At 43.9% G+C, this 16,560-nt stretch overlaps 1 protein-coding gene across 1 annotated transcript in view; it reads left to right on the forward strand.

The window, feature by feature from the left end:
- Nucleotides 1-15,755, forward strand: part of ABCB1 (ATP binding cassette subfamily B member 1) — a 100,399-nt gene extending 84,644 nt beyond the window's left edge. The window contains exons 24-28 of the mRNA XM_055420157.2: nt 1,877-2,033; nt 2,519-2,716; nt 10,420-10,626; nt 14,106-14,252; nt 15,117-15,755. Of these exons, the coding sequence (XP_055276132.2) occupies nt 1,877-2,033; nt 2,519-2,716; nt 10,420-10,626; nt 14,106-14,252; nt 15,117-15,323 (916 nt within the window). The 3' untranslated portion in view covers nt 15,324-15,755. The remainder of the gene's footprint in view (nt 1-1,876; nt 2,034-2,518; nt 2,717-10,419; nt 10,627-14,105; nt 14,253-15,116) is intronic.
- Nucleotides 15,756-16,560: the final 805 nt, after the last annotated feature.

The raw sequence follows: 16,560 nt of genomic DNA on the forward strand, positions 1-16,560 counted from the left end.
GTAAAATTTCCATTCAGCCTCTATCTGACAGATAATATGCAGGTGCTCTTTATAACTATGACCAAAAGATTGTAATCAGGCATCACAGGTATTGGTGCTTTGATTAGATAATTATTTGATAATTATTGCTTTGAAAGTGAAAGTTTAGTCACTCAGTCGTGTCCAGCTCTTTGTGATCCTATGGACTGTAGCCCACCAGGCTTCTCTGTCCATGGAATTTTCCAGGCAAAAATACTGGAGTGGGTTGCCATTTCCATCTCCAGGGGATCTTCCAGACCCAGGGATTGAACTCAGGTCTTCCAGATTGCAGTCAGACTCTTTACCGTCTGAGGCACCAGAGAATCCAAATTAGTGCTTTACTCTGAGGTTAAGGTATTCAACTGATGGAAGTTGCTGACTCTTGGATTGTTAGATTCGGAAAATCACTCTTCTGAGTAAGAGATAGGGGAGACCTGTCTGAAGAGCTATCTGTTTGAAAAAGATCCCACAGGTCTAGATTAGAAGACCAAACGAACCATCTGAGTGATTTGTTCAAAGGTGTTTAGAAACAGCGCTGTGGGCTCCGTTAACTCAGGAATAGAGCCCAAAGAAACAGACCTGATGGACTCCCGGTATTATCCTGGGAAGATCCCCAATGTTGTATCGGTTCTAGGCCCCTGTTTAAAAAGACATTTTGATCAGTGTGTCCAGAGAAGGGCAACTGGAATGTTGGGAGTGAAAGGAGTTACCAAAGATGCAAAGGGCTTTTTAAATAATATTCCAGTTCTTTGAAGGGCAGTATTAGGCAAAAGGATGTACATTTCTCTTTGATTTGAAAAGGAACTTTTTAACAAAAGACTTCCTCCAGCAAACTTCCTCCTTCCTGAAACAAAGGATGGGAGCTGGCTTGGGGTGTGGACCCTGGCACAAACTTGGAGAGCTGGACTTGACATCCTGTGAAGTCCTTCCTGACTTGAAGCTGCTATGATTCTCATGTTGTAGATTAAGAATGGCAATGCAGGGACTTCCTTGGTGGTCGAGTGGTTAGGACTTGGTTGCTTTCAGTACTGTGGCCTGGGTTCGATCCCTAAGGGGAACTAAGATCTCAGAAGCTTCAGCATGGCCAAAAAAATACCCAGAAAGAACTCAGTGCATCTTGAGAGCAGCACACTATCTGGCTGTTGAAGGAACTCTCTTGTTTGCTGCATGGCTCACGGGTTTTCTGAGACTCTGATCCAATTCCAGCAAAACTGCCTATATCCATTATTGATGGCCACAGATACTGCTGCAAGACAGCCACCCACTAGCCCCCAGGAATGTACAACAGTGAACATTTGTTCTTGGCTGTTAAATCTGTGGGTCAGCCAGGCAGTTCTGCTGATCTGGGCTAAGCAGAGTAGATCTCAGCTGGCCTCACGCGTGTGTGTAGTGAGCAATGGGCTGGTTGGCTGGGGCCCACACAACACTCTTTTGTCTGTGCCTTGTCCTCCATCAAGCCAGCCGGGCTTGTGGTTGTGGCAGAATGAGAGAGACAGGAGCACGCAAGGCCCCCTGAATCATAGGCTTGGAGCTGGAAACCGTCACTTTCACCACATCCTGTTGGCCACAGCAAGTCCCAAAGCCAACCCAGATTCCAAGGGTAGGAGGACTAATTCCACTTCTTCCGTGGAGAAGCTGCAAGGTCACATTATAAGAAGGCGAAAACCCAGAGAGAGATGAAACATGGGGTCATTCTGCAATCAGTTAACCACACTGATATGAACTTATAAGGAGACTGTCATTTTATCTTTTGACTGCTGTGCTGTGATTCTTCGAGGTGGTGCTCTCAGGTTGAAGTGTCACCCTTTTAGCATTGCAGTCGTTAACTCCTGACATGTTTTGTCTTTGTTGTTGGCAGAGTGTTCTCAGCTATTGTCTTTGGTGCCATGGCTGTGGGACAGGTCAGTTCATTTGCTCCTGACTATGCCAAGGCCAAAGTGTCAGCAGCCCACGTCATCAATATCATTGAAAAAGTTCCTCTGATTGACAGCTACAGCACTGAAGGCCTAAAGCCGGTCAGTCTCATGTTTTGATTATGTGACCTGCTCCTAACTGATGAATGAATGTATTCTAAGTGGAAGTTTAATAAAATCTGTGCTTTTGCTTGCTGGTAGTAAAATGAAACTTTCTTGATCATGGGTTCATTTTAATAAATGCTGATAATATTGATACATGTTAACATCTAGTACTTTTATATAACAAAGCCACAGGGATACAGGAGTACTGCCCATTTTATACACAAATCCTGCGAATTGGGTTTTATTATGTGTAGGTTATTCTGTTATAGCTTTGGGTTGTCACATTTGTATTGTGTTAATGAGACATGCTGTGGAAACACTGACCCTTTTAGATTTTCTGTATTACTTTCTAGCATTACAACTGAAGCTTAATTGGAATCCAAAATCGCTGTATTCTGATACCTGGCAGTACAGAGGGTTGGCTCTGAAGTCAGTTTTCAGGATTGCAGCAATCAAATGTACTGTTATTGTCCTGATTTTAGAGTACAGTGGAAGGAAATGTGGCATTTGATGAAGTCGTGTTCAACTACCCCACTCGACCAGACATCCCGGTGCTTCGGGGGCTGAGCCTGGAGGTGAAGAAGGGCCAGACGCTGGCCCTGGTGGGCAGCAGTGGCTGCGGGAAGAGCACGGTTGTCCAGCTCCTGGAGAGGTTCTATGACCCCTTGGCTGGCACAGTGGTGAGCACACTATTTTCTTTATTTTTCTGTGGAGTGTAGTTGATTTACAATGCTGTGTTAGTTTCAGGTGTACGACAAAGCAATTCAGTTATGCATATACATGTATCCGCTCTTTTTTCAGGTTCTTTACCCATATAGGTTGTTACAGAAGATTGAGTAGAGTTCCCTCAACAGTAGATCCTTGTCAGTTATCTGTTTTATATATCGAGGATTGTGTGTGCTAATCCCAAGCTCCTAATTTATCTTTCTCCAACATGTTTCCCCTTTGGTAACTATAAGCTTATTTTTGAAATCTGAGTCTTTTTCTGTTTTGTAAAGTTCATTTGTATAATTTTAAAAATTAGATTCCACGTGAGTGATAGCATATGATATTTGCCTTTCTCTGTCTGAATTACTTCATTTAGTATAATAATCTCTAGGTCCTTCTGAGCATCCTTTCTTGTTCAGCTCATTCCAAATTTTTCGTCTTCTTAATGCCTAGATGTATTTAATTCTCAACTATAAGCCATGGCTTTACAAACCTTTAAACAACGATTCCACTTAAAGTCCGAGCTCCTTGATATAGTCTCAAAGCTGTGTCCACTGTTCCAGCCAGTTTGTCCAACCTTTCCCTCAACTGCCCTCCCCTCCTCTGCAGGCAGCCTTTTTGCCTGCCGTCCCCCTCCCCTTGGTCTCGGTGTACATGAGAGGATCCGGGGAGAGGGGGGTGGAAATCCAGAAAGGCAGAGGAGGGGTGCTGAGAGAAACAAGATGGAAGCCAGGGGTGGCAAGGAGAAGGTGGTCCGCAGTGACAGACGCCATGGAGAGATGGGGTAAGATGAAGACTGAAGAGACACGGAGGGTTTGGCAGTTAATGGGCTGCTTCTGACATTTCACAGTCTCCTCGTGAAGTGGTGGTGGGAGAAAACAGTTGAGCATGGCTGAGGCGTGGCTAGGAGGGAGGCGGAGACTAAGTGTGTGTAGACTAGTGGCAGATCAGAGGAGAAGGGAAGGAAAATAAGACTGGGCAGAACCCAGGGAAGACGTTTATCATGGGGAGTCTTGAACATTTTTATGGCTGAAGATGAGATAAAACCATTGATGGAGAAAGGAAATTCAGACACCTTCTAGGAAAAAAAAAAGTGATAACAAATTTGGGAAACAGATAAAGAACATAAAGGGATTCTCTTTTCTTTCTAAACTGAAAGGGTGAGAGAAGGGTCAGATTTATCCATGGGACACTCAGTAAACTGTCGATGAGTGCTAGTCAGGGACTATCTTAAGTACTGGGAATGAGATAGGCGTCATGAAGGGAGTAGGGACATTTTTTATTGTTATTTTCTGGTCGCACTGTGCAGCTTGTGGGATCTTAGTTCCCTGTCCAGGGATGGAACCTGGGCCGTTGCCGTGAAATTACGAAGTTGTAACCACTGGACCACCAGGGAACTCCCCCAAGTAGTGAATTTTTAAATGACTGTAATGGGGACTAGAAAAGAATCAAATTAGGAAGGAGTGAAATTTATAGCAAAACATTTCCATTATGTAGGCCTTGAGTTATTAGTTATACTCAGGGGTGACATTCAAAATATTCAATAACTGGAATGGCCTGGGCACTGCCCAACCAGGATGGATACCTGCTTGTACAGTGAGACTGATGCCCAACAGCTTCTTATGGGTCCTACTTGCATTAATGACTGACATGGAAATAGAATTTTCTACCTGTAGGCGAGGGCTCTTTTTACTTCTTCACAGTAGTCATAATGATCATAACTATTTCTTACTGTGTCCAAAGACACTTGTGCCTTTAGTGAGTCTGTTCTGTGACCGTTATGTGTGCTTTGTTCTTTAAGCTTGGCTCCTTATTTTTACTACCTTATTACATATTTTTCTGTGAATTCTGACTTTGTGCTTCAGTTTTATGTTTAAAGTTTGGACAGAGAACTTTCGGTGAAGACTTTCCTGACAAATGAAGCCATCAGAGGAGGAAATGTTGACTCTCAGGCAACGATCATGGTCCTTGAGAGACATTTATTAAGCAGCATGTTATATGGTAATCTCTAATGAATTGTATGGGATGGTTAAAAATTTTAACCATCTTTCAGTTAAAGATTTTAACTGAAGAGATAGGGCATATCCTTCCATGAGTTAAAGAAGATGGACTTTGGGACTTCTCTAGGGTCCATTGGTTAAGACTGTATGCTTCCAATGTAGGGGACGTGGGTTTCATCCCTAGTGGGGGAACTAAGATCCCACATGCCACCCAGTATGGCCAAAATTTTTTTTAAAACAGATGATAGATCTAGAGTTGATTCTTAAAACTAGAACTAGAGGCATAATTATAAGGGTGTGCAATCAAGATGTTGTTTGATGAAAGAAATAATGTGAGCTGTGGCTGATGAGTGATTTGTTCCTAATGTAGCATAACATAAGTTGGGCTTCCCAGGTGGGTAAAGAACCCGCCTGCCAATGTAGGAGGCTCAGGAGACATGAGTTCAGTCCGTGGATCGGGAGGATCCCCTGGAGGAGGGCATGGCAGTCCACTCCAGTATTCTTGCTTGGAGAATCCCCATGGACAGAGGAGCCTGGCAGGCTACTGTCCAGGGTTCACAGAGAGTCGGACACAACAAAAGCAACTAATCATGCACGCATGCAGCATAAGTTGGCTGAAATAGCAGATTTAATTAGAGTAATGACTCTCAAACTTGTTTGATTATAACCCAGTTAGGAAAGGCAACAAATTTCATTCCCCATCCTGCCCCCACAATTGCACTCATAGTCACTGGAGTGGAAAAAACTCTTGGTAATAACAAAGTGTTGGAGCTGAAAACGGCAATAATGGTAAACAGTAAAATAATCAGACTACAGAAAGTAAAGAAATAAATGATTATTTTCCACATACATTAACACAGGGGAGCAAAATTAAAGACGTGAACCATATCAGTTACAGTTCGGTGTAGAAAACAAAGTGCTGTGGATATTTCAAGCAGCTGCATATATTTAAAAAGGGGAATTCAGTGCTTACATAATCATTGGAAGCATGGAAGTCAAAGTCAGTGCTCCCAGCATTCAAATCATAGCACCGCAGCCGGGATCCTGTGGCCAGGAAGTTGCTGGAACTTGTGCCCATGTCACAGCTGCTCCAAACCTGAAGACAGAAGGACAGAATCTCGCTGTTGCAAAAGCTCCTCTCTGCCGGAACACGTGTGATAGTTTATCACAGCTTCTGTTTTCCAGGTTTTACACAGGGCATCTCTCTGGTAGAACCTAAGTTACTTCTGGCACGAGAAGGGAGCCTAGGAAATTGATTTTAGTCCTGTAGTCCCTTGATAGGTGAAAGGACAGACACAGAAGAATATGGAAATAAGTGCTGAGTGTGTAGGAGAATAACCCTCTCGGGACCACAGTGGTGATGCGCTGATCAGAAACAGTGTCCTCATCTGTTGGAGGAATACGATGATGTGCTTCTGTGTGTTTGCACTAGAGCTTTGAAATACCACCAAGTGCTACACAGCAGCCAGACTTCTTAGTGGAAGTGCCCACAGTAAAGGCTAGTAAATGTGCCGAGTTCTGTTTATGAACATCAGTTAGTGATCTTCAAAGACTAAGTCAATAGGTTATTAGCAATTAGTTCTTACTGCTGTGAAAAAAAAATTGAGTCTGGGGACTGGAGTATCATTTGGTTGTAAGAACTGACGCAAGGATTTGACCCTGAGGTCAGGAAATCCTGGTGACCATCAGCAAGCCTCAAGTCAAATTTAACAACATTGACCTGAGCGGTGGTTCTCAGACTGGTGTGGGTCCGAATAGCTTGGAGAGCTCACAAAGAATGCAGCCACCCTGACTCATTCACAAAGATTAGGACCCGGCCTTTTCATTTTTTAAACTTTGCCAGATGATTCTGATGCCCACCAGACTTTGAGAACCACTGAACTGGTAACTTTGCAAGTTTCAGGACACATTGTGGCAAGTCTTAGAAAATGAAGCTATGGGACTGTTCAGAGAGTAGAGGTTCTGAGTTTTGTGGGGCCTGAAAGTTGTACAATTTCAGGGACTATACTGGAAAGAGTCTGAAGTTAGGAACACAGAATTAGTCACAAGAGTAAATATTTACTTCTAATGAAAACAATTCACAACAAAATATTAAAGCCTTAAGGATTCTGGTCCCTCTCCTTTTTAGGCAAGTTATCCTAAAGGCTTACCCAGAAAAGCCCCCTGACTGCAGCCTGGCCTCCCCTCACCCAGGACATTGTTCAGCTCCCAGCATTTGCCTGCAGATGAGGGTCCTTGAATCTGACATTCATTGGCTTCACTGAGACTCACTCGAGTCTTGAGTCTTCCCCTGACCTTGCCTTTCTCCCCTTGCCTATCCTGCACACCACCATCAGAGTCCCCTCTCCCTCTTAGGACCCAGCTAGAAGCCTGTCATCTGGCTGTTACCCACTGGGTGCCTGGGCTAAGATGGACACATTGTTCCTTTGAAAGAAGACAAAGTATTTTTGAATTCTCAACCATTGTGTAGCCAAAATCTAACCTGTAGTGTGCAGATCTGATTGAGTTCCGTCAGTCACTAAGAATGTGACTTTGCACAAGTGACCGAACTCCGCTGATGTCCTCATCAGTAAAATGGGGATTAAAATCACACCCGTCTTGCAAGTTTTGTCAAGATGAAATGAGAGGGTGTATGAGGCATACTTAATCACAGGACCTAAAATATAATCAGTGCTCAATAATTTATCTAAAATGATCATTTCAGAGTAAATACATACAGGAAAATGATACATATCTAACATTTGATTGTGCTACTGAAATCAGGCAGTAGATTTAAGTCTAGAATAGGGATAGCTCATCATTTTAATTTAGCCCTTCACTGTTACTGCCAGTGTGTTACTTGATATTTTCATTCAGGCCAGCATCCTTTGAGCAGTGTTCACAGACTCACTGGATTTCCTTGGTCTTCCTCAGATCACCACCCGTGCCTCAGCCAAAGAAGATGTGCATTGATCATTTTACATTTGGACTTTTAAACATATTTTCCCTCAGGAAAGGATCCTTTAGGAAACACAAGTTTTAAATAGTTAGCAGTAGCTGTGAATAGTGTGGGGATGAGGAGCTCTAAGCATCTTATTATATGTCTGATGGAAAAACTCATTGAAGTTTGCAGGGATCAGTCATATTCATCTGATTATATTAGTTAAACAGTGTCTTTTTTTCTCTTAGCAGTATGTGTGTGTGTGTGTGTGTGTGTGTGTGTGTGTGTGTTGCTCAGTTGTGTCTAACTGTTTGCAACCTGGACTGTAGCCCCCAGGCTTCTCTGTCCATAGAATTCTCCAGGCAAGAATACTGGAGTGGGTTGCCATTCTCTTCTCCGGGGGATCTTCCCAACCCAGAGATTGAACCTGGGTCTCTTGCACTGAAGGCAGATTCTTTACCATCTGAGCCACTAGGAAAGCCCGCTAGGGGTATATGTCTGGAAAAAAGAATTCTTTTTCTTTCCTCAGGTCTCCATTTCTCAAGTGTTCCGTCTAACATGACCTGCTGTATGGTTTTTAACCATCCTTGTATGGTTTTTCCTTCCTCTCCTCAACCTCTACTTTCCACTTTGACTTAACACCATGAGGAAACCTGGAGCATAGATGCTTGGAATGGTCTCCACGGCAACTGGGCTTGGTACTAATAAGGTCATGGCTGTGTTTTCCATCCATCTTTGCACCTGCTAGTTTCACAAATAGAAGCTATCTTCCTGCAGCAAAGCCCGTATGTACCCTGTCCTTGGCCAGCTGTCTCCCAGAGGCATGTGGCCAGGCACACGGGATTCAGAGTATATTTATAGCTCAGGATATACTCATCAGTATTAGAAAAGCTCAAAGCTGAGTCACTGATGTTTTCTTCCACGGTTATGGCAGCTCTCACTTGAATGCCAGCGTTCTCTTGCAAAGTAGATCTTGGGGGCAGATATGTCTCCAATTGGAGAGGAAGGATTTTTATCTGTGAGGCTATAATGGGCACACCCCAGGCTTCTGCAGGGTGATCCAAGGGGAGCCAGGTTCCTAGAGAAAGGCCGTGCTCTCCTCTTGCTCCTTTGGGTAAACTATAGATGTCTGTCCATCCTTTTATCCCCTCAGACATCTGTCCATCTGCTGTGGCTCCAAGTACATCGCACAGGCACCGTTCCAAACCACAGACAGCGCTTCACATACTGTATGCCTAGCACTGTGCTCAGTGGGGTCCATGCTGACGTCACTTAATCCTCAATTCTGGAGTTTAGGGATTATAATCATTCCCATTTTATGTGCAAAGAAACTGAGATACTAACTCACTTTCCTAAGATCAACAACTACTTAGAGAGATAGCGGCATCCTCCCACGCTCACTTCTGTTTCATTTGAGTCCTCAAAAACCTGATCCTAACTAATAGGTCAGATCAGAAATGTGACCTCCAGGCCTGTCATGTGGTGACAGCAGTTAGTTATTTCCAATCGAATTGTAGCTACGTTTCCTGTGAAAAATCAGTAAATAGCAGTAAGGATGGGGGACTTCCCTGGCTGGTCCGGTGGTTAAGACTCCAGTTGAATTAGGGTTCAGCCCCTGGTTGGGGAACTGGGATCCTGTGTGCCACATGGTACGGCCAGAAAACTAAAATTAAAAAGTCATCTTATTTAAAAAAAAAAAGAATGCCAGAATACATTCCAGAAATAGAATATGTTTTATTAGTTTCTGGTGGCTGCTACAACAAATTACAGCCAATTTAGGGGAGTAAAACACCACTGATCTGTCTTATAGATTCTGGAAGTCAGATGTCCAAAGTGGACCTCACAGTGTCGGCAGGGCTGTGCGCCTTCTGGAGGCCCTTAGGGATATCTTTTCTGGCTCATGGCCCCTTCCTCCATCTTCAAAGCCAGCAATGACTGATCGAGTCCTCCTCATGTTGCTTCACTGTGGTCCCCAGTCTCCTGCCCTACACCCCCGCACAGTTAAGGACTCTTATGATTATGTTGGGTCCACCTGGATAATCCAGGATAAGCTCCTCATCTTGAGGTCAGCTGATGAGCAACCTTCCATCGTAATTCTCTTTCTGCGTGTGAATCACATTAGCAGGTTTCATGAATTAGAGCGTGGATGTCTTGGATGGAGGAGATGGACATTATCATGACTTATTGCTGCTGTTCAGTCACCCAGTTGTGTCCGACTTTGCCACCCCATGGACTGCAGTATGCCAGGCCTCCCTGTCCCTCACCGTCTCCTGAAGTTTGCCCAAGTTCATGTCCATTGCATCGGTGATGTCATCCAACATCTTTTCCTCTGTCACCCCCATCTCCTCTTGCCCTCACTCTTTCCCAGCATCAGGGACTTTTCCAGTGAGTTGGTTCTTCACATCAGATGACCAGAATACTGGAGCTTCAGCATCAGTCCTTCCAGTGGTGGTGGGGGGTTGATTCAGGGTTGATTTCCCTTAAGACTAATTTGATCTTGCAGTCCAAGGGACAGCAATTATTCTGCCTTCCAGATGCACATATCAGAAGCCAGAGTTAAAATTGAAGAAACGTGACAGTTCCCCAAAGCATGCAGTTATTACCTGATCCAGTTAACCTTGACAGTCCAAACTAAAAGCAACAACAAAAGTCTCAGAATAACTTGGCAGTCTTAACGTAGGAACTAACAATATTAATTTTGCTAAATTCAAAAGTGTTCTGGTTCTGAGGCTGATCCATGATCTCTTGTTTTCAGTTCATCGATGGCAAGGAAATAAAGCACCTGAACGTGCAGTGGCTGCGTGCACACATGGGCATCGTGTCCCAGGAGCCCATTCTGTTTGACTGCAGTATCGGCGAGAACATTGCCTACGGAGACAACAGCCGGCTCGTGTCCCAGGAGGAGATTGAGCGCGCGGCCAAGGAGGCCAACATCCACCCCTTCATCGAGATGCTGCCCGACGTAAGTCTCTCACAGATGTGGCGCCTGGGAGCCTGTGGTGTGATCTGTAAAGGGCTGGATCCCAAAGGTGAAGAGAAATGAGCAAGCAAAACACACCCCTGCTGTGGACAAGCATCTTCCCATCTATGTCATGCTTACCGGACACTTCCCATCCCCACCTGTGATGTTTATATGACACTTCCAATCCCCATCTGTGTCAGCCTGACTCCCTGTGAGCTGTCTGACTAAAAAGTACACGTCTGGGAGGCAAAGGGCATGGGGCCCACAGAAGCAGGCGTGACCCTCCCCCATCATTTCTCTCCCAAACTTCTTTCCCTCCGCCTCCTTGCAGCTCTCCCCCAAGCCTCGAGCCTCTCTGTGGAGTCAGGCCAGGTCAGGGGACGGGACCCATTCAGAAAAAAGGCTCTGAGCAAGGGTGTGTTCCTGGAGGGTCCGTGGTATGGTGTCATCTCTCACCAGTACACGTTCCATGGGCCCCACGCTCCACTTGCAGGACTGATAGTGAAGCCTGCCCTGGGCTGTTGTCCCATGGATGCCCTCTGAAATCCTCCTAGGAAGTTAGCTAAATGGAACCTCTTACTCTCTCTTAAGCCGCTTAGGTCCTGTATTTTAAGTCCATCTAGACTGTCTGGCGGAGAAGGCAATGGCAAGCCACTCCAGTACTCTTGCCTAGAAAATCCCATGGATGGAGGAGCCTGGTAGGCTGCAGTCCGTGGGATCGCTAAGGGTCGGACACGACTGAGCAACTTCACTTTCACTTTTCACTTTCACACATTGGAGAAGGAAATGGCAACCCACTCCAGTGTTCTTGCCTGGAGAATCCCAGGGACAGGGGAGCCTGGTGGGCTTCCGTCTAAGGGGTCACACAGAGTCGGACACGACTGAAGTGACTCAGCAGCAGCAGCAGCAGCAGACTGTCTGGAGTAGGAAATGGCAACCCACTCCAGTATTCTTTCCCAGAAACATCCCATGGATAATTGGGCCTGGCGGGCTGCAGTCTACAGGGTCGCAAGACTCAGACACGACAACACACATACTCTAGGTCTGTCTCATCTAATGCCCCCCATTATCACAGGTTATGTTCTTTATTATAAGGAGTTTCCCCCTGAAAACAAAGCTCAATTTCAAACTGGGGGAGAAGGTCCTCTCCTTGTGGGGAAAGATGACAATGCCTTATGGCCCTAGCCCGCTCCTGAGACTGCCTTTTCTTGAGGCTCTTCTCTGGTTTACTGCCGTCACCACACATCACAGTCCCCCAGGAAGAAGCAGTGTCCCCTCTCTCCCCTCCTTTAACCTTCTAGCCCATCTGTGGATAATTGCCCCTTCCCAAGGCTGGAACATTCAATGTATAACTTTAATCCCCTTCACTAATGATGAGGTCAGTTAGTCTGGGCATGGGCCAGCACCTCAGTGTCACCTGGGATCTTGGGAGAAATGCAGGTTTTCAGTCCCTACCCCAAACCTGCTGTACCAGAAACTTGGAACTGGGGTCAAGGAATCTGTGTTCTAATACCCCACGTGATAACTGATGCAGGTACAGTTAGAGAACCACTGGGCTAGGGGTTAACAAAGACAAATACTGAGAGTGAAAAGGCAAAACCCCTTAAGTCCTACTTTCTGTCCAAGGACCTACTTCTTCACCTTTGGGGTTCATACTAGGATTTACCTCATCCTGCAGCGGGGCTGGTCTAGTTTCCTTCTCTCAGGGTTTACAGTCTTGCCTTTGCCTGCCTCAGTGGGATCTGTATTGTGGCCATACAGCCTGGAGACCCCTCCACCTGCGTGGGACTCACTTCAGTGCATCGGCCTCCCCGGTGGCTGCAGCTCTGGGGTGGGCCTGTTGCAGCCATCTGACCAGACCTCCCCCAAGCTCGCTCACACCATCTGCAGGTGGAGAGCTCTGTGTTGAGTGCCACAGAATTAGGGTTGCTAGAAATAACAAGCAAAAACAGGCAACCCTGCATAGGACATGAGGTTTTTTTCATTGAAGTACAGTTGATTTACATTATTGTGTTAAGTTCTGCCATACAGCAGAGTTATTCAGTTACTTATATATGTACACAGTCTTTCTTAATATTCTTTTTCATTATGGTTTGTATAGGATACTAAATATAGTTCCCTGTGCCAAACAGTAAGACTTTGCTGTGTATCCATTCTGTATATAATAATTACTTTTGCTTTACCCCAGCTTCCCACTCCATCCCTCCCCCGCCTCTCGCCCCTTGGTAACCACAAGTCTGTTCTCTGTGTCCACGAGTCTATTTCTGTTTCACGGCTAAGTTCATTTGTGTCATATTTTAGGTCACACATATAAGTGATACCTTATGATATTTGTCTTTCTCTTTCTGGCTTGCTTCACTTAGGAAGATAATCTCTGGTTGCATCCATGCTGCTGAAGATGGCGTTGTTTCATTCTTTTTTATGGCTGAGTGGTATTCCACTGTGTGTATGGACCACACCTTTGTTAACTGTTCATCTGTCAGTGAATATTTAGATTGCGTCCGTGTCTTGCTATTGTGAATAGTGCTACTGTGGACATAGGGGTGCACGTATCATTTTGAGTTAGAGTTTCATCTGGACGTATGCCCAGGAGTGGGATTGCTATATGGTAATTCTATGAGGAATTTCCATACAGTTTTCCATAGTGGCTGCATCAGCTTACATTCTCACCAACAGAGTAGGAGGTAGGACATGATTTAAAATCAAACTCTGGATGTCAGAATCAGAGCCCACAGTTTACAAAATTTCAGCCTGGCAAGGATCTGAGAATAAAAAAAGATAATGTTGTTTTCTAGGTTATACATTGCATTTCTGCTCTCACTTATTTATCCTATTAATTCCAGTCCTTATCATCGTATTTAATACTTAATTATCTACCGTGGGAAACAATATATGAAAAATTTCAGGAGAATTCTAAAAACAAAAGTAAATCAGGAGATTTCATCTTTTCAAGTTAGATACCAAAATAGAATTTCTTAGCATCCATTAAAATTGTTGACACTTTGGAAATAGGCTTATAAAAACAGACAGCAAAAGGTTAGCATTCTAAGAATCTTCCCTTCCTCACTTTTTGAAATAATGCAGAGAGCATCACCTACTGGTCATAAATAAAACGAGCTTCAATTATATTATTATGCATAGACTGTTAAAATCAAACTTCCTTCCTCTGACTAGTCTTTGTCCCCAATATAATGAAACCAGAAGGCTTGAAGAGCCTAACATTGCAACAGTAGTCTTCCTCGGGTTAATTTGTCCACACTAAAACATAATTTTTAAGACACAAATGTCTATTTTGAAGAAGAGAAATTAATCCTGCCCTTTACAGCTATGTTTTTCCTGTTAAACTCATCAACCCATTCTTAGCTTCTGAACCTCAACGTTTTTGTGTATATGGAAGGGGTTGTCCTATTTTCTGCAAGCAGGCTCTTTCTCACAACTTTATCAGTTCGGCTTTTCATAATAACAAACCCTGTTTACAGAAATACAACACCAGAGTAGGGGACAAAGGAACTCAGCTCTCTGGTGGCCAGAAACAGCGCATTGCCATAGCTCGCGCCCTTGTTAGACAGCCTCACATCTTGCTTCTGGATGAAGCTACGTCGGCTCTGGACACAGAAAGTGAAAAGGTGAGACTTTAAACTGGGCTCATTCACACTTGAAGCGGCTGCCCTCAGACGGTTTAAATTTGTGCCGCTGTCTTCCACAGCAGAGAACAAAATTCAGGCCGATAACAAATTTTGTTACTTTCAGTGGAATTTAAACACTTTCTGTAGCTGTCATTCAAGAGAACTAAGATGAAATGAGGCAGATTAGTCTTATAGCGCGTGTGCTCCAAAAAATAGCCCTGGATCACTTTGTATTGATCCAAGAAGCTGCATTCAGGAGGCACGGTCCCATCGCTACTGACAGCATCTCCTCAACATCCATATAAAAAAGTGGAAGCACAGAAAAATGTTTAAACCTGGCTGTTCCTTAAGGTAAATACTAGCTATTGTTTTTAATTTGAGAAAAAGTTGAGTGTTCAGGTATCTGAATGATAAACTCATTCTGAGATTTTTTTTAAAAAAATCTTTTATTGGAATACAGTTGTTTTATAATGTTGTACTGAGAATTATTTTTTAATGTTAAAAATACCAAAATTCAAAGAAGCTGTGTTTGGCCCGTTCCTAGGCTTCCTGACTTAACTGTAGTGCTAGACCAGTAGGATGCTGCATGGCTAAGCCCGCTACTGAATGTTTTTAAATAATCACAGGGGCTGTATTTATAGTCACAACTTGGAGATAGCCCCTACCCGAGAATTAACCCAAACTAGGATTTGGTATCTTCCAGTATAACAGATCCCTTGCTTTGTAAAATATGTATTATATTCCACTGACACTGTTAAAGAAGCACTTATCATTGGATACATTAACGGTGAGGCTTGTTATGAAGGAGGAGTTCAAGGGGGAGGATTATCCTGACCAGAGGTAATTTGTGTGATTATTGAACAGGTTGTCCAAGAAGCCCTGGACAAAGCCCGAGAAGGCCGCACCTGCATCGTGATCGCTCACCGCCTGTCCACCATCCAGAACGCGGACTTGATAGTGGTGTTTCAGAATGGCAGAATCAAGGAGCACGGCACACACCAGCAGCTGCTGGCACAGAAAGGCATCTATTTCACCATGGTCAGTGTCCAGGCTGGAACAAAGCGCCAATGAACGGTGACCATATAAGCTGTCAAATATTGTCTTATAGTATTTGTGTTAAAATATGGCATTTAATCAAAATTAAAAAGCGAACACTTACCAGAGAAACTATGTAGAGTTACTTATTTAACATTTCCTGCCGCAATGGAAGATCCATCCCACTCTGTTCTGGGTCTTCAGAGACTTTATAATTGAAAGAACAGAAAGGAGCATCATCAACGGGCGTAAACCAGTGGGTCTGATTGCGTTAGAAAGGTTACAGAATCATTCAAAGTAGATTTTGTTAATATAGTGTGTAATTTTTGTTTATATTTTCTTATTCGCACTGTAACTGACTACCCTGCTAAAAGATTATGGAAGTAGCAAAAAGTACAGAATGTTTGCATATAGTGCCTGTAATAAAACTAAACTTTTATATGACTGGAGTCATCGTGTCTGAAGTGCCTGTAAATCTGTCATCTCTCACTTGGACTATTGAAGATCATTTCTGCACTTAAAAAAAGGAATTCTTTAAAAACTCCCATTAATTTTGTCAGAATGGTTAAACTGTGTATTGATGCCTGCGGTACATGTCTTTTCACATTGGGTTCATTGCCATATGGCTTTGTTCTTCTTGAACTTGATCCTGCTGATTCTTGTATTTCCACGTTATGCTGACTCTCAGACCAGTCACACAGATCAGTGCAGGATTGTAGGGGCTGAAATGGGGCAGAGGATGGACAGCTGTGAAGCATATACCGTCAGGTATGTCGACTATGTTGCATTGTTCTTATAAAGGGCTTTTACAGACTTTTCATCTTTTTGTACTTTTGAAAAATATTTGCAGGTATTTATTTGGCTGCGCTGGGTCTTAGTTGCAGCATGTGGGATCTTCGATCTTCACTGTGGCATGTGGGATCTCTCTTCGCGGCATTCATACTCTTAGTTGCAGCATGTGGGATCCAGTTCCCAGACCAGGGATCAAACCCAGGCCCCTTTGTCTTGGGAGCACGGAGTCTTAGTCACTGGACCACCAAGAAGTTTCTTTTTGCACTTTTAACAATAAAATTCTTCCTCTGTTTTGATATTGAATCACTTTTCCCAGTAAACTGGTCTCTTCCAAAAACGTTCTGGTGGCAGATGATTAAAATGTGCCGTAAGTTTAAATACAATCAGAAAATGGTGCTCTGACTATGAAAAGACAAGCCAAAAAGCAGTATAAACGTGACTGAAAGGCACAAGCTGGGAGCAATATTTGCCATATTTCTTA

The sequence above is a fragment of the Moschus berezovskii genome, chromosome 3 (genome assembly GCF_049115385.1).
Source record: "Moschus berezovskii isolate FMDL1 chromosome 3, NW_MosBer_1.0, whole genome shotgun sequence".
NCBI classification, from domain to species: Eukaryota; Metazoa; Chordata; class Mammalia; order Artiodactyla; family Moschidae; genus Moschus; species Moschus berezovskii.